This window comes from Aristolochia californica, unplaced genomic scaffold (genome assembly GCF_029961685.1).
Source record: "Aristolochia californica isolate CCGP_79_NKW_82.1479 unplaced genomic scaffold, dmAriCali1.0.hap1 SCAF_3, whole genome shotgun sequence".
Lineage (NCBI taxonomy): Eukaryota > Viridiplantae > Streptophyta > Magnoliopsida > Piperales > Aristolochiaceae > Aristolochia > Aristolochia californica.
This window is the reverse complement of record NW_027181992.1, coordinates 4386147-4402865: the sequence shown is the minus strand read 5'-3', so window position 1 is coordinate 4402865 and position 16719 is coordinate 4386147. Positions and strand designations below refer to the sequence as shown.

The 16719-nt window shown below is 36.6% G+C and overlaps 3 protein-coding genes across 7 annotated transcripts; 1 reads left to right on the top strand and 2 right to left on the bottom strand.

Annotated features, from left to right (window-relative positions):
• Window positions 1-2235: 2235 nt before the first annotated feature.
• On the bottom strand, window positions 2236-3619 carry LOC137960552 (protein RGF1 INDUCIBLE TRANSCRIPTION FACTOR 1-like). Its single transcript, XM_068808204.1, has 4 exons — window positions 3531-3619; window positions 3127-3402; window positions 2825-2971; window positions 2236-2728 (listed from the first exon to the last, which is right to left on the bottom strand). The coding sequence occupies exons 1-4, from the start codon at window positions 3531-3533 to the stop codon at window positions 2498-2500; spliced, it is 657 nt and encodes a 218-aa protein (XP_068664305.1). The 5' UTR covers window positions 3534-3619; the 3' UTR covers window positions 2236-2497.
• Window positions 3620-5463: 1844 nt separating this feature from the next.
• Window positions 5464-11063, bottom strand: LOC137960447 (uncharacterized). 4 transcript variants are annotated; one of them, XR_011114164.1, is made up of 9 exons: window positions 10898-11063; window positions 10731-10787; window positions 9299-9472; window positions 9066-9152; window positions 8391-8469; window positions 7977-8047; window positions 7244-7325; window positions 6110-6165; window positions 5464-5993 (listed from the first exon to the last, which is right to left on the bottom strand). XR_011114164.1 is itself a non-coding variant. In XM_068808078.1 (8 exons), the coding sequence occupies exons 1-7, from the start codon at window positions 11024-11026 to the stop codon at window positions 6127-6129; spliced, it is 636 nt and encodes a 211-aa protein (XP_068664179.1). In that variant the 5' UTR covers window positions 11027-11063; the 3' UTR covers window positions 5464-5993; window positions 6110-6126. The 4 variants fall into 4 exon arrangements, 3 of the variants coding, with proteins under 3 accessions (XP_068664179.1, XP_068664178.1, XP_068664180.1); XM_068808078.1 differs by lacking the exon at window positions 7244-7325; XM_068808077.1 differs by lacking the exons at window positions 5464-5993; window positions 6110-6165; window positions 7244-7325 and adding an exon at window positions 7334-7841.
• Window positions 11064-12503: 1440 nt separating this feature from the next.
• LOC137959746 (binding partner of ACD11 1-like) lies at window positions 12504-16467 on the top strand. 2 transcript variants are annotated; one of them, XM_068807084.1, is made up of 7 exons: window positions 12504-12691; window positions 14047-14130; window positions 14580-14683; window positions 14765-14840; window positions 14988-15065; window positions 15554-15764; window positions 15855-16467. In XM_068807084.1, the coding sequence occupies exons 1-7, from the start codon at window positions 12686-12688 to the stop codon at window positions 16247-16249; spliced, it is 954 nt and encodes a 317-aa protein (XP_068663185.1). In that variant the 5' UTR covers window positions 12504-12685; the 3' UTR covers window positions 16250-16467. The 2 variants fall into 2 exon arrangements, with proteins under 2 accessions (XP_068663185.1, XP_068663186.1); XM_068807085.1 differs by lacking the exon at window positions 12504-12691 and having other exon boundaries at window positions 14083-14168.
• Window positions 16468-16719: the final 252 nt, after the last annotated feature.

The following is a 16719-nucleotide window of genomic DNA, read 5'->3' as shown; positions in this document are numbered from 1 at the left end:
AAAATGAATTTTAAAGTTTTAACTTAATTTGTTAATAAACTAAAATTTTGTGTATTAAGATCCATGACTGGACCATACCAGTTACCTGGTTTTTCATCTTAGTAACTTTAATATTTTCTACTATATTAAGTAATTAGTAGTGGAAGAGTATTTTTTATCAGACAATAATAAGTTTTATTCTTTTGTTTTTTTCATAGGTAAAATTTTTGCTCATGTGAACAAGGATTTTGCATACTGTTTTCTAGCATGAAGAGATGAACTGGAATTTATAAATTTATATTGAATTTATAGTTTTTGTTTGGGTGATTATAAATTTGATATTGATTTTTTATTTAAATTATTTTATTTAATTATTAAATAAAATTTATGCGTAATATTATACATTATATATGAACAATTTTATGCATAGTATATAGATATTTTTATGCAGGGTTTATATACAGAAGTCATGCTGAATTTTAAGTAAAATCTATACATATTTTTATTTACAATTTATTTAATATATATTTTATACAAAATTTAAAATGTAAATTGGAGTTCGAACCCGATTCAAGTTTTTAATGGAACATACGAAAAGTTCGAATTCTCAACTCAAATACCACCCCTAGTCGTTACCTTGTTAAGCGTTCATTAGGTGTTAGAAGGGGTCAATCATGTCAAAAGGCTGATCAATATAACCTGTGAAAAATCACCGCTCACAAGAGTGAATGAAACCACTCTGACACCCATCCCGCCCATTCTCTATCGCCTTGCACAGGACGTGGCATGCCTCATAACTCCCAATAACCTATGTAGACCTGAACCACCTAACTCCAACAAATCAACCCTCTATACGTGATGGAAGGAGGGGTTAGACGAATGGATTTGGGTCGTAGACAAATTTGCCTCACCCATAACGGGGTTGATTATTCAACCCCCACCTCATAACTCCTACCAATCACCTTGTCTCCATGATGAGGTCGATTTTTCAACACCATATTTATATACATCTTTACACATAAAAAAACAAAAATAAAGACATGTTCATTAAAACAAGTGTCTATTGTTTTTTGAACAAATGTGTGCAATCGTTTTTATCTCATTACCATTTTGAACATTAAAATTAAGTTTAATAATATATTTGACTAAAAACTATATAATATAACCATATTTACATGGAAATGGGCTTTTGAGGGACAAGGACCTGAAAAACTGTCCCTACGTTGAACCTGCGTGGGAATTGGGGTTTCACCCCGTCTCTGCCACACAAGCAAATTATATAACCGTACGCGCATTTAGCTAGGTAGGGCAAGTTTTACTGGTCCCAGCTCTTGAATGACCCACTAACTATTAATGGTCATGTAGAGTCCAAGCTAGGGCATGGGTGTTGGGTTGGACCAGTCGAGTATGGGACAAATGGCCTTAATCAATGTCAGAGCTCTTGCCGTATCAGTTGGAAACTTAGTACTCATCTCTTGTCGGAAAATAAATTCATCCGTTAGTTCCCAAATTCTATTGCAGTTGGGGGGGAGGGAAATACTGAATAAAGTACTGAGTTAACTCACAACCAAAATCATTACGAAAAAGAATCTGAGTTAACTCATATCGAACTCACGTCCTTCTCTGAACAAATAGGATAGGGGAGGAGGTTGAGCGAAATATAGAAGAGTTTTGACTAAAAGAGTCAAAAGCCGACTTCAATTGACATAACTTGAGCATGATGGCGATGGGACCTGACTCATTTCCCCTCCGTATCCAATAAATGTGACGGCACAGTGAAAATTCTGTCAAAAATCAACCTTTTGTTTTTTGTCGTGGTTTTATGATTTTAAGGAGAGGTGCGTCGCGACTGAAAATTATTTCACTCCATTCTCGGAGATCGAAGAGGCGCCTCGGGACAATCCGATCTTTGACAAATCTGCGCAGGCCCAGAGGCAGAAGAGACACGAAACAATAGAATACAAAATTAAAGTGAAAAATTATCCCAAAAAACAGAGAGACATGTGCAGCATCATGAGTCCACTCTCACGTCCCCCGGCCACTCGCCCTAATTTTTTCCCACATTCCCATTACTCTGAAAACGCTTTTGTCTGCCACTCATCGCTTGGTTGTTCTCCGTCAAAAGAGCCAACAAACCGGACTGCATTGGCAAACGACAGAGATCACGACAAAGATGGGAGGTTTATAAAATCAGGCATTTGCGGCTGCCATTAGCGGTTAGGAATTAAGATACTTCACTGAACCATCTGGCACAGAATAGAGTATTAATCAATTATTTCTAATCGCTTTTATCATAAGATAGAGAAAAGGATTCTTACAATGCCCCCCAATATTTTAGAAACAAATAAATGTTTATAAAGATGGTAAGAAAAACCCAAGCGGAGAACAACCTTATACTGTACAGTCTGACTCCACGAAACAGGAGGGACCCAAAGAGGCGAAATCGATGACAAAACGGGTCCTCTGGCGCTTCCTTTGTCCTAGAAAATCCCTTGAAAATTATATCGAAATCTTAATTTCAGAAAACCGGAGCTCGGCGGGGAATTCCCTTCCTCTTGTGCAATTGCTTCTTGGGCTTCAGTGAATTCAGCCACGGATCGCTTTCTTCGGACGAATTGGGCGAGCATGGAGGAGGAGAGCAAGGAGGAAGCGGTACTATGACGATGTTTTCTTCATTTGAAGGAAACGAGCTTAAATCTGGTAGTCCAGAAATGAAAAACGGACGAGACCTCTCTGTCGCCATCTCCGCCTGAAATTCGCATTGCGCAGTATTAATTCAGTAATCTATGTTCATAATTAGCACGGAGAATTTTCAAAAACGTTTTCCAAGAACGTTATACTTTACCTTGCATGCAATAGAGCAATAACGATATGGCTCCATCAAGCACCGATCGCAGTTCTCGCAGACCGCTCCGCCATTGGATTTTATCGCTGGCTTAGATGCAGGGCGTGGATTCAGAAAAACGGCCTTTGCGCGGTTTATGGTATATGGCTGCAGCAAAGGAATTAAAACTCAGAATAATTAGCCGCTGAAAAGTAATTGGGAGAAGTAACCAAAAAAAATTATCTAGATAAGCCATTGACAGTCTTTCCAATGGACAATTTACCTATAGATTGATTAGTAACACGAGCGGAGAAAAGCAATACCTGAACTTTAGAACAGTCCAACAACTTCTGAATAACGTGCAGAAGAATTACGTCGTGGTAGACGTATCTTCGAATTTGTATAATCTTGTGAAGTTGATGCGAAGAGGTCAGGCAGTGTTGGCAGATACAACGCGCGCAGTCTATGCAGAATATGTTAACTTCATTCTTGCGGAAATTTTCGTGTTCGAGACAAGAACCAAAGAACTTGCTCTTCAGAAGCTTCTCCAGCCAAGCAGGCCACTTGTTCTTTATCTTCTGACGAGAAGCAAATCCAACCTACAAGAAAACAGAAAAATCCTCCCAAATTCACCAAAATTTCGTTCACTTCTCATAGGTTTACAGCAAATTCAGACGATTCAAACATCTAGACAATAAAAAACAACCAAAATCAGAAGGAAACTCACCATTTTCAGCGAATTCAGAGAGCAGCCACCTCTCAATTCAGAGAATAGACAAGAAAGAAGAAGAAATCATGAGAGAAGCACCGCCGAAAGGGAAATGACCAAATAGAGAAAAGCTTCCATGTAGCCGTGTATTTATGTATTTATATAGAACCTGGCATATCAGCGAGCGGGAAGAAGAACTTCCCTCGAGCGTTCATCTCTTCCAATCGTCCGTCACGATGCGTTGTTTTTGAATCACACAAGCCGTCAGATCGTTATCATTTCCAAAAAAAACAGCCGTCGGATGCGGTTGAGATGAAAACCCTAATTGCATCGCTCACACGTGTCAAAGAGCGATAGTTTTCTGACCGCGAGTCGTGTGAAGGCAATTTCCCGCCAAAGCGAGCGGGATTTACGGAGTCCAAAAGCGCGACAGTGTGGTAGCAGCGAGGCGCCGTTAGAGCACAGCCTCCTATTTTAGTACTAGCCTTTAGGCGGTATATGAAAATATATAAAATTTAAAAGAAATCACTAAATTAAAATAAAGTAAAAATTCGAATATAATCGGAAAACTGTAAATAAAATACGCTAAATCACTAAGGGAACGACTATTTTTTGGAATAATAATAATTAAATTCTTTTTTTTTTTCCGTGAGTTTCAAAAATACCCTAAGTCCACAATTGGTGTAATAGACGCATTACATTTTCTGAACGAATTTGGCCTTTCCATTTCATTTTTTTCCTGGTGAGTATCTCAGTGATAAGATCAGGTGTAATGGAAATCATCTTGATTGATTCTCAGTCAAGGACAGAAGGCTTGTTGGTTAACTGCCCTTCTGTTTAGGACTGTTGTTAGTGTTATTTATTCATGTAATTATGAGAATCAAGTTAAGTACTTGCGCACTACCCTTCATTCTTCAAACTATGGCGCAGTGACTCACCAAATCGACTCACAACTCGGCGGAGTAAACTTGGATTTGAGTATAAATGAGTCAGATGGAAGTTAGGGTCAGAGCTGAGTCCACCATCATGAAAACCTTCACATTCATCAAAGTAATCCACGACATCTTCAAGTTCTTATTGACACTTATCATCAAACAAATCAAATACATCTGTAAGTACCCTAAGCATGTCTTAGTAGTTGCCAATCCACGACAGAGTCAAAGAACGACAAATTTTCAACAATAATAAGCTCCTTTTCCTTAATCTCGGTTCATATTTCTTCACATGAGCAAAAGGGAACTTTTGACTTCGGATGTCCAACGCAGCACCAGCCTCCACATCAGACATAACGACGTGAGGCAATGAATATGAAGGGAGTAAATGAACAATTCCACTTTGATTCTGTCTTTCCAGCTTGGTACAGTAGCGTTTTTATTTAAAAAAACTTTGTTAGTAGAGAGACAAAACGGCGCGGAGGATCTGCCTTGGATTAGTCTTTAGACTTTGCAGAGGAAAGAACAAAGGCAGTTGGATGATAGAAACATGCAAGAAAGCGATGTTAAGAAATAACTTAGAACGAGCCGACCGACATGTCGTAGAAAATCTCTCTTATGTCTGGTCTCATCTCCAAACTGTGCATTAGGCACCGCATCTACATCTTTTTGTAAGCACCGGCCACGGAGGTGCAGCGGGCCTAGCAAAATCCGTGTGTACACGCGATATAACAAGGGCGATAGTCCAGTTAGAACTGTAGGAGAGGGTCGACTTTTCAGAACAAAAACTGGCCTTTCCAGTGTCGTATAACTCGGCCGTCCATAAGAAATAAAAAGCTTCTCAAAATTAAGGTGAATGAGAAAGACTGTTCAGACATCAAAATGCTGGTTGAGGTTTTCCCGGGACAGTTCTTGCCGACAATATTTTGGTTCATTTATTTTGGAGAAAGTCTTCTTTTTTAAATATCAAAATTGTAAATTTTGAGGACTGAAATAGTTAGACACGATTACCAGTAGAGTCTTATTATTTTCTAACATTACAATTCATGTTTTTAACCTCAGAAATATCAATACAGAACTAAAATGTAACTGTCAACAAACACGGAGCACTTGGCCGGATAGACATGAACAAGTTGGTGGTTTTGAAGCAAAATGGGCTTGAATCATACCGCACAGAGAGAAGGGATAAGCAGCAAGTAATTAAGGTCCCAACTTCTGTATCCACGACGACATACTAGAAAAAAGTGAAAAATCAAAGACTCATTGCTGTAGGAACACCGTAGGCCACCTGTAGCTCTAGACCACACGCAGCTAAGAGTTGCCGCTCATTGGACCTGCTTAAGAATCGAAGAACTGATGGCTTAAACAGCAGAAGCCATTACTAACCACCGAAAAGACAACTTGACGATCCTATGGATCATCAAAAAGAAGGCCAGACAGGAGGACTGCAACTAAGCAGTTGTTGAAGATTGAGGAGCTCCTTTGTCCAGATTCTGTATAATTGGATGGTATCTAAAGTGCTGAGCTGCGGCACAAGTACAAAAGGAATCTGTGACCAAGTTTAACATGTTATAACTCTATTTATAACATGTTAACAATTGATCTAAACATGGTAATTCATGAAGGAAAACTTTTGGATTCTAGATAAGCAGTAGAAGGCTTTACCTTTAGGTGATCTCTAATCAGTTGGCAGGGTTCAACAGATATCTTAAGTCCGCATCCTGAAATGCAAAAAAGAAGCCAATCTCATAAACTACTCCCATTAACTGAAGAAGCTACAATGCAAAAAGCTGAACATGCAAAAACTTAGTAGGAGACAGATGCCTACAACATATAAGCAACAAGAGCAGAAGTCAAACTATATGTCCAAAAAAATTCAAGAAAAATAAATAGAACTCAGAATAGGTCTCTTGGGAAAAGAAAAAACATAAACCACAGACTTTGAACAAAACAGACCACAAAAACCAGAGGCAACCAAATGAGACTGCCAAGTTTCACTGAGAAGAAATAATAAATCAAAATATATTCCTTTGCACCAGACACACTGGAAGTACTCAGAAATATTTGCATTGCTAGAGATACTCTTAAGTTTCATTAGTGAGAAAATTTTATTTGATTACTACAAATATGAATATGTGAAAAGCCATCTTCAAGTAGAACCTTTCACATTGTAACCACAAATATGACGATGTGAAAAGCCATCTAATTCTAATGAATAGGTAATTAACACAAAGTTCCGCAGGAAAAAGCTTTTATCTCTTGACTACAATCTGGCCCTGTAGGCCCACTATCTGGTCTGAGGTGTACTCATGGATGCTTCAATGTGTGCCTGCTATTTTAGATGAGAATCTATTGTGCTTGTGGCATAAGATGTATGGATACATACTCAAACACCAGTAACAACCCATTGGTAAAAAACTATAATAGCTTGTTAAAGAGGTAAGTCCATCCTTTTTCTCCCTCTGGTTTTAGTTAACTAATGGAAAAGATGACTAGGTTGTGTGAGAAACTCCAATAATTCTACAGAGGTTACATATAAATAAACAAATGCTTCATCTTTCTAACGATCTCAATAATTCTAACTGGTATTAAGCGGCCAAAAACTTCCAGTCTGAACTTGGGTGCATTGGTAGTTTAAACCGTAAACCCAACTGTAAAATATAGAATTTCAAGGAACTTAAGGTGTTGGGACATTTGTCAACATCTGAACAATTCTGCTATGCATAAATGGTGGATAACAACAAGTATAGGCAGCCCTCTCTTAATAAGGCGTTTAATATGGCTTTCAATCATATTTACCTTGATTTTGACGATGCATGGCTGGTTTAATATCCACTAGAGCTATCCTCTTTCTTCAATGAAGTGTTGGTTGTGCCTGAGACTTTTTGAAGCAAAATAAATATGGAATTTAGGAAAATCTCACTTGCAGCACAGAGTGAAACTGTGTAAAAGAATTTATCCAAATCTCTACAGAAAGTCCATGTACACCTATCCGTCAGTTTTATATGAACTTTATTTCCCAAAATCCTGGTTACTCATGCCGAAAGATTTCACATTGAAGGGTATCCTGTCAAACTAAGGTATAGGTGTCACAGTACACTGACACTAACATGTCCCAAGCTAATTCAAAATCTAGTGAGCATATGGTACCAGTAGATTGACCATGAGATAACTCAATCCATCATCATGAAAAATTGACTGTAAATCTTGTCCAGGCTCATGCAAACAGCATATTAACAAATCAAGGTAAAAGTCCAGTTTTGGGTACTTAGATCAGAAAACAGAAATCTTTTTATTAATGTTGACAGAAACATGTTGAACGTGAAAAGATGGTATGTAACTCACCACTCAGGGAACTCTCTCCAAAACTCTTAAAATCTTCCAACTTGGAAAGCAACTAAGAAATACAATTAAGTACACAAAAGTAAAAGGCAATATACATTGGAAACGTAGTGTTTGCAACAAGTATTAGAAAGGGAATATCAACCAAATCATCAGCAACAGCATAGGCATTCATAACAGCCAACTTTACCTGCTTATTGCGCAAGAGCAAACTTGGAGGTGGAGGTGGCAAGCGTTGATAATTAGAGTTTGAAGAATATGCTGCAATGTGATCCTTCATTAGGATGCTAAATATTACAGGATAAAATTATTAGACTTATTCATTTGCTGTACAAACAGAAGATAAAAATGCCAAGTAAACCAAGTGTCACTGGCAGAAGCATGAATAAACAAAGCAGAGAAGATGAAGAAAAGGTAAACCATCTGCTGCTGAAGCAGATCCCTCTGAACACCTCTGCCTAGAATGGCCTTGTTACAGTGAGTAAAGTTTGTACCCTGAACAAGCTATATCAATTCAAGCCTAAAAAAGGTGAGGTGTATAAAGGAAAGGAGCACCATTATCTTTTGCTAATTGTACTAACAAAGTATTGAAACTAGATAATACCTTCATCTATGTAACTTGGAGGTTCCAAATGATGTTTGATGCTTGTCTTTCCTTTCAAATGGATAGTATCATCGACCTCCTATAAAGTTATCAGAAAGAAATTATATTATAATATGTTCAAAATTCGTCTCTATTTTATCTGGGCACTAGAACTGAATTTTCAGTAGCTTCAATGATCTGAAGAAAGATAAGTAAGTTGATAGTTCTTTGATGAATGGAAGAGTAACAATTTTAAAATGCTTTTTTGTTAAAAAGAAGCAATATTGCACAAGTATAAACTTAACTGTTGTGTTCAAGAAAGAATTATAAACAGTACGAGACAAATGCAACCATCGTTAGCATTGTTTTATTTGAAGTTATAGTTTAAAGCTTCCATTTTACTGACACTAAATCAAAAAAAGTTGAACAACGCCAACAGTATTGAAGTAATCCTAATGCTCTTTCAAGTTGAACTCACCATATCTCCTTCTGTTATGAAAGTGCTTCATTACCTGGTTAAAGTATTTTCAAAAAATCATGACCATTTTGAAAATATACTGCTTAGTCTTCCCCTCAAAGAGGGGGGAGAGAGAGAGAGAGCATACAAGTTACACAAAAGGAATAGAAAGAAAATTAAGCAGCTGCAATGAATTGAATCTTTATGATCTTAGAAACAGGAGCAATCTCATTATTTACCTTTAACTGTTGCTCAATGGGGTAAAACTCTGTACTTGTTTCAGAGAAAAACTGAAAAAGCTCAAGAGTGCCATCTACTCCAAATTCCTATCAACATAGTGGCATTGGCATGTTCAGAATGGGTAACATTTCACTTTATGCATGAACAAAAAGGAGGGAGGGTGAAAAACAATTGTCGAGGCAGTCTAACAGGCAAATATATATTCCACAATAGCAATCACCAGAACCCTCACCCTGCTCAACCTTCCATTGAGTGACAGTTTTCCCACAGGCAGCCCTGTTCTTGATGCTTCATCCTTGTAGCTAAATAAAGACGGAAGGTCCCCCTCATTTATTGCTCTTGGATACCTTGAACACGATGTAACTGTTATAGCCTCCTTTAAGTGTGATAAAGTGTCAATTGTAGCCTGCGAGTTAATGGAAATCACATTGCATAACGACATCAGTGAAAACATTAATATCTTCAAAGAAAATGGTAACCGAGAGCAGTATCTTGCTCCTTTCTTGTTTGATAGATTGGGGTGGGGGAGATTGGTTTGAAAAACTCTTTTTACAAAGTAATACATGGATCAAATGGGATGGTGTCTACTCTGCAAACTGAGAAGAAAATAACAAATAACAACACCTTCATATCAACTTTCAGAAGTTCAGGAAAGCAATACAAAAAATTATGAATGGAAAAGCAATAATAATTGGTTACTTTCTAAAAGAAGACTGATCAGTAACATGATAGGCTTTAGGAACTTGGATAAATTTAGAAGAGGATTCTCTACAAGATACTAAAGAGAATAACACAATAATCTAGTTGGAGTCTTCAACAATATTAGTAACAGAGTGTAGGAAAACGTCTTCCTTCTATTTTGCTTTTGCTTAACATTTACCCTTTTCTTGCTTTTGTCCAACAATTCAAGTATTTATTGAAGACTGCATTTGTCTTTTTAAGTGTATTACATGATATATCAATATCAACTATTTCTATGGTACAAATGATTTGACAGAAAGTTTAGCTGCAACAGTCAACACACCATTGTGAAGATAATGGATGTTAAGGTAATGGTCAACACCTTTTCAGACATTAATTTTTCCTGTGAGGCATATTAATCCAATAAAATGAACGCATTTATGGTGCACATAATATGATTTAGGATGAATCTAATCCTGAGGTGGCCATCCACTGATCCACATCCAAGCCTCCAAATCATAGTAGTCAAGAGCAACATGCATCAAGCAAGGAGAGGAGTAAGTATCATGAGGTTACCCACCATAGTTCATTTAACAAACTTCATGTTCAAATGAAAGAGGAAGAACACAGGGATCGATTTTTTTTATTTTTTATTTATCTGCTTAGCTATTTGCTGTACTATATAAGACCTCAAAAGATAGTAAATAGAAAAAATAGCTAGTAAATGCTGATAATAAACAGGAAGATAAAACCAGATGCATAAGCATATTTATGAGACATGAAAACAAATGAACGTGGAGAAACAAATGTTATCGCACACACACAACTTTTCAGCAGCTGCCGCTCTAGTCTTCAGCTAATCTCTCCAATGAGCCATAGCAAGAAAGCTCTCCATCCTGTAATTCTCTATACCTAATAGGTGAACGTTCCTAGACCAAATCCAGATACTCTTAACTCAAATGAAGCACACCTAAGAGGTCTACCTTCGCCTTATCAATTCTAGCAGATAAATCCGTCAACTTCTCCCGCTGCTCAGCAGTCTGAAAAATGTAGTTGGAAGAAACTTATAGACACCAAATAAATAATGAAAAAGAAACTCGGAGAATGATTTAATCCATACAAAGCTGGAAAGATTTGAGTTTCAACATACTCTTTTGGAAATTGTATCGAATATAAGATCAGCAGCGATTTGCAAATCCAGAAGCGACTGACGCAGCTGCCGATAATTCCAGACGAATTCCTCGCGGCAGCGGTATCCTTCCTCTGAAACGCGCAGCATTTTTCTGTTTCTGATCCTTGCTAAGAAAATGAGATAAACAAAAACAGTTTCAGAGTCCAGACCAATGTATGGATATTTTCCATGATATTTTCTTTGAAAGTGGATCGGTCATTTTTACCAGGAAAATTTTCTCCCTTCCAACTAGTTGAAATGAAGCGTATGTGGCAAGCTAAAGCACAACTTGGCAATTGCATTTCGGTTTACGCATTTATTTAACTGATTATATGCACAATGCAAGGGTATTTAATCGAGGGTCAGTAAACAGGTTATAGAAGGGTTACAACATCTTCAGTTTTTAGCATATATTTCTTTTACCACATATGTAGACTCCTTCTAATCTTATAGACATTTTTCATAAATAATTATATCTAATTAAATGAAAAGTATGATATTAATAATTCATATATCCTTCTTTAACATTAATGACAAAAGAAATATTATTTTTATCATTCAAATAAAAAGAATTATAATTACTATGACTATAATTTATCATGAAGATTCCTTTTACAAAAGAATGTTTAGGCAAGTTATGAACCCGCGATTTATGACATGGATTGGTATTAGCCAAAGCCTTGTTGTCTCAACAACCTATTATTATCTTTCACAAAAAAAATCAATGAAGGGACACTTGAGAAAAAAAGATATGAATAATTTATAAATAAAATTTCATGATTTGATATAACTATATAATATAACAATATTATTTTTATCATAATAATTTTTTTTAATTTTTAATATTTTATTTGTATGTTAATAGGAAAAAAATCATTCCTAGGCTCAATTTTATCCACTTTTAACTTAACCATAAAATTTTAGTTAAATAACTTAAACATAATTTTTTGCTCTATATTATTTATTATATGTACATTCATTTCTGATTTTTTAATTTTTGTATTATTTTATAATAAAAATAGAGATAATAATATAATTATAATTATAAACCATAATGAGGTATATGATATTTTTTTCAATAAATTAAAAATTGGGTTGATTAATTTTTTTTAAAATCATTCTATGTATAATGGCTTAAACTTTAGTCAGTGAACGGGGCCAAGGTTTTTTTACTTGAACCCTAGGCTTAATTTGGATACAAAAACAAATTGAGTCAGAGTCAAGATTAAGACTCACCACTTCATGCTAATTTAGTGGGAACATAAAAATCTAATCTCACTTTTTGACTCGGTTCACCTATTTCGATCTAACTCGGCCGAGTCATGAGTCACCTCAACGAATTAAGAAAACCATGAAACCGAATTGAACGAAAAATAAGGGTGTACGATAAGGGTCCCTTCTTATCCACGAATTACAACAGGACATTATGGTATTTTTATTAAAAAGAACCGGTAAGTTTCCAAGTTTACCCCTAATGGAAAAAAAAACGGCGACCTTGTCGAGTGTCGACAAACTCCCACCAATCACGAATTACAAACTCCGAAAGGGCGATGTTCCCGCTGAGAAGTGATGCCGACGTGGCTGGTAGTTAACAGGACCCGAATTCTCCCTCCCAACATGTAGCGTAAGAATGCCATCCTTGTTTCTGTAAGAAAAATCTTATCGCAGGGAATTTCTAGGGCTGTCTTTCTCTCAGATTCCTGCAACTCCGATCTCTTTTTCTTCCACAAACCTCGTCCATTCGCGAGTTCCAGTGACCTCATTCAAATGTCGGTGAGTTAATTGGTGGCAATGTACGAGATCTGACAGTTTTTCGCGGTCTTCGCATATTTATTTACTCTATGCGATAGACATCTCTATTTGGAGTTACTTCAGGCTGGATGTTGGTTGAGTTGCTTTTGCAGTTTGTATTGAATAGTGTTAGCATTTATTTTTATGTACCTGCATTATACTGGTAAATTTGGTTTGGGATGAGAGGAGACTGATCCGGAAGTAAAATTAGTTTGCAGTTGAATGAAGAGATAGAAAAAGAGTCACACTATTGCCGTAATTATTCATTTGTTTTGGCCGTTGAGTCGATTTCGTAGGATTGTAAAGGCCGTCTTTCCTTGGCAATTAATTCATTGAGATCTCGCTGTTTTCAATTCCGTGTCGGATAGATCTTCATTGAGCGGATTACGGAACTTAGTCTTAGTTTTGATATTTGACTGTGTTATGATTTCTTTTTCTGAGGCGGTTTCACTTTTATTTTACATGTATGGTGGTTTCAAACCTTCAGTAATGGACGATCCCTGGACACTGCTTAATTTACTCTGGTCTTTCTCATGACAAATTTGTCGCTGTCTTAAATGGTCTGATGTAGTCTTTTACTCTTTTCACGTTTCCTTTCCTTTTATATTTCTCTCATAGGTGATTCAGCAAATAATGAGTTCTATATGTATGAGTGAAATAAGCAATAAAATGGAGGTCTTTCTCTGTCCCTCTATCAAACTTCAGTCGTCTCTTCATGTGAAATTTGCATCTTCATTTTTGGAAGCAATCGTGATATAGGATTCTTATTTCAGTTTTTAGTTTCTGAATTTCGATTGACAGGTCGAACACACAGTAGTAATTCAGGGAACACCTGCAGAGGAAGCATATTCTGTTTGAGATTTTTAACAGGCCTTTTGAGCTTGTCTACTGATACTGATACCAGTAGTAGAATCTAGTATTGGTATCCAGTACCATGAAATATTGTCAAGATTTCTGTTTTGTTAAATGTTGTTTGCCACAAGAGAGCAGTATAATGGATTACTGAAATCTTTAAATTGACTTATCTCGTTCAGTTTCACTCATAAAATATTGTTGTGGACAAAAATTTCTGTCGAAATTCCTGTAGTAAGAGATACATAAGCAGGCTCACTTTTACTTGAACACAATAGCTTCTCAGTGTTCAGTGATGTATTTATTCCTTTTGTTTTATTGTTTATATTTCTTCTGAGTCACATATTTGATCTGGACATTAATGAATTTCCTATATTATGTCATGTAGATACACTTGGCCATGGAATTCCTTTTGATTAGATGGTGAATTGTGGTTTTTCTTTTCTCCGCCTTTAGAAAAAACTGATTGAATATGTTATGTGCAGGTCCTAAAGGACCAGGTTGACCAAAGAATGGAATCAGAATCCCCGTTGACTGTTACTCCGAATTGGACAATTACTGTTTCAGATGTGAGACACCAGAACTTACTTGAAACTTCATTAAACCGGTAACAAGACTGGTCACTTTTAAGAACAGAGAGATTGGTCAAATTGGCAGTTTCATCCGCTGCACTTTAGTGTCTTGATTCCATTCCCGGTTTTCAAATTCTTTTTTGTAATTAAAATTATTGAACCCTATGCAATCTGAAGACCTGGGGAAACTTCTATACTATGTCCAGTAGTTACTTAAGTCAATATTTTCATTTATACCAATGGATGCATGATGTGCTGATTTATGAAGAACTCTGTTCTGAAATAGTTTTAGATGTTACTTTCTTTGTGAATTTCTTATGTTTTAACACCTTGTATCAGTTTAGCTTAACTCCATTTTCTTTTATTTTCAAAATTTTATTTAGCTCAGCACCTCTGCCATACAAGTCTTTATTTTTTTGTATCTTTTGTATTCTATACCTGAACAGATAAGAACCGTGAAAGTCAGCAATATTTCTCAGTCTGCTATTGAGCAAGACATTTGGGAATTCTTCTCATTCTCTGGTGACATTAGATACATTGAAATGCAAAGGTCTGTCCTTCTCAACAACTTTTTTTCAGGTTTTGTATAGTAAGAATATCTTAAATGTGTAATTACATGGACGTTTGGCAGTGAATCTGAAATGTCTCAGCTTGCGTATGTTACATTTAAGGAGTCCCAGGGAGCAGACACAGCAATTCTTCTTTCCGTGAGCTACATGTTTCACAATTAAAGATTTATTTTATTTCATGCTCAAGCATTTCTTGATGTTTGATTATTTGTCACTATTTAGGGGCCTCTTCTTTTAGAAATACCTATTATTTAAATTGGACCTTGTTTCAACTGGTATATGCAGGGAGCAACAATAGTTGATCGTTCTGTAAATATTAGTCCTGTTGAGAATTACGAGCTGCCTCCGTCAGCCTTTGCCTCAGTATGTTCACCTACACTTTACAAAACAACGGTTCTATGGTGTATATTTCTAAGTTGTAGTTTTTGCTATAGCCTATGATCTCGAAAGACCTGAGTATGTTGGTATCTCTCATTTTTTTATGAAAAAGGAAATAAGTATGTTAGAAGATTGATCTCTGTAACTTTGGCCATTTAATCTTGCACTTGATGTAAGTAAAATAGTTTTTGGCATAAAATGATTCAATGTGAAGAACATGATTTCCTTCTCTTTCATTTTTATCATTTCTACATACTCGTTTGATACTTCTTGAGGTGGATCATCACTTTTCTGAACTAAGTTTCATGAAATCATCATGTGTGAAGATTATATCTCTTTCTAATCTTCAAAAAATAAATGTAATTAGTATATGGACAAATAGTTTGGCCTCCACATTTGGATGGGGCAGATATACGAATGATCTCTTCCATATTAAGCATATCTCAATTCTTGGTCCATTTCTTTTGATATAGGAGAGGAGGTATCCAGCTGCTGCTGAGTCATTAATGGTTAAGAAGGCTGAAGATACAGTGAGCACCATGCTCGCCAAGGGCTTCATCTTGGGAAAAGGTGCCATTAACATGGCCAAGTCCTTCGATGAAAGACACAAGCTTACGTCAAATGCCTCTGCAACAGTAACATCTCTGGACCGAAAAGTTGGCCTCAGTGACAAGCTATCCACAGGTACAATGCCTGGTTTCACTTCCACTCCTGTAAGGCAAAAGCTAGAGAAAAACAGCCATGCATAAGCAAAGACCACATTCTCCTCTGCAGGTACGGCAATGGTGAATGAGAAGTTGAGGGAGGTGGATGAAAGATATCAATTGTTTGAGAAGACAAAATCAGCCCTTGTGGCCGCAGAGCAGAAGGCCAGCTCTGCTGGGTCTGTCCTCACGAGCAATAGGTATATCTCAACAGGGTCATCATGGATTTCCAGTGCCTTTAACATGATGGCAAAGGCAGCTGAAGATGTCACTACTCTGACTAAGGAGAAGCTAGAAAAGGCAGAAGAGGAGAAGAAGGAGAGCATTTACCTCATGAGGACAGGGATCGTCAATGACTTTGCTCAAATTCATCTTGATGATGAGCCGTTGATGGTGGTAGCACAAGAACACGCTCCAACAATCCCGGTAGATTCTCAGGAAGAGGGCGGACTTGGGATTATCTAAGTCATTGGATTTTAAATTTCGTTGGTCGGAGTTATTCTAGCTCGGTATAATCTTAATTGTAGGTTGCTCGATTGATTGATTGATTGATTGATTGGCTATGCCCGTATTTAGAACATAACCCACGTAAAATGGGTATTGAGTTCAAAGTACAGTATAGGTGAATCTTCGGATGACGATTGTGTTTGTATTCCACCTTTGTGTTCTTTTTCTTTTCTTGATGTTGGCTTTTGTCCTGTATTTTTCAAATGTGATGGCCAGAATGTGTTGTCGGTCAAAACAACTACCTCAAACTCTTTGAGGTCTCTATGGTGGTAGTGTAACACCGTCTAGCTTATTCAGGAATTAAGATAATAATAATAAGTATAATCCTATAAACATGTGAATTATGTAATAAATAATAATATTATATCATTAATAATCATATGTAGAAAGGGTCATTGGAGGCCCTCTTCCATAGGTAGGGTTAAACG

Coding starts and splice junctions, on each gene's coding strand:
- LOC137960447 (XM_068808077.1), bottom strand. CDS start 11,026: ATGCTGCGCGTTTCAGAGGAAGGATACCGCTGCCGCGAGGAATTCGTC. Junction 10,788..10,897: donor TCGATACAATTTCCAAAAGA/GTATGTTGAAAC, acceptor TACATTTTTCAG/ACTGCTGAGCAGCGGGAGAA. Junction 7,842..7,976: donor TGCTCTTGCGCAATAAGCAG/GTAAAGTTGGCT, acceptor TGTATTTCTTAG/TTGCTTTCCAAGTTGGAAGA.
- LOC137960552 (XM_068808204.1), bottom strand. Junction 2,972..3,126: donor TGGACTGTTCTAAAGTTCAG/GTATTGCTTTTC, acceptor CCTTTGCTGCAG/CCATATACCATAAACCGCGC. Junction 2,729..2,824: donor ATTGCTCTATTGCATGCAAG/GTAAAGTATAAC, acceptor TGCGAATTTCAG/GCGGAGATGGCGACAGAGAG.
- LOC137959746 (XM_068807084.1), top strand. Junction 14,131..14,579: donor GGACAATTACTGTTTCAGAT/GTGAGACACCAG, acceptor ATACCTGAACAG/ATAAGAACCGTGAAAGTCAG. Junction 15,066..15,553: donor CTCCGTCAGCCTTTGCCTCA/GTATGTTCACCT, acceptor CTTTTGATATAG/GAGAGGAGGTATCCAGCTGC.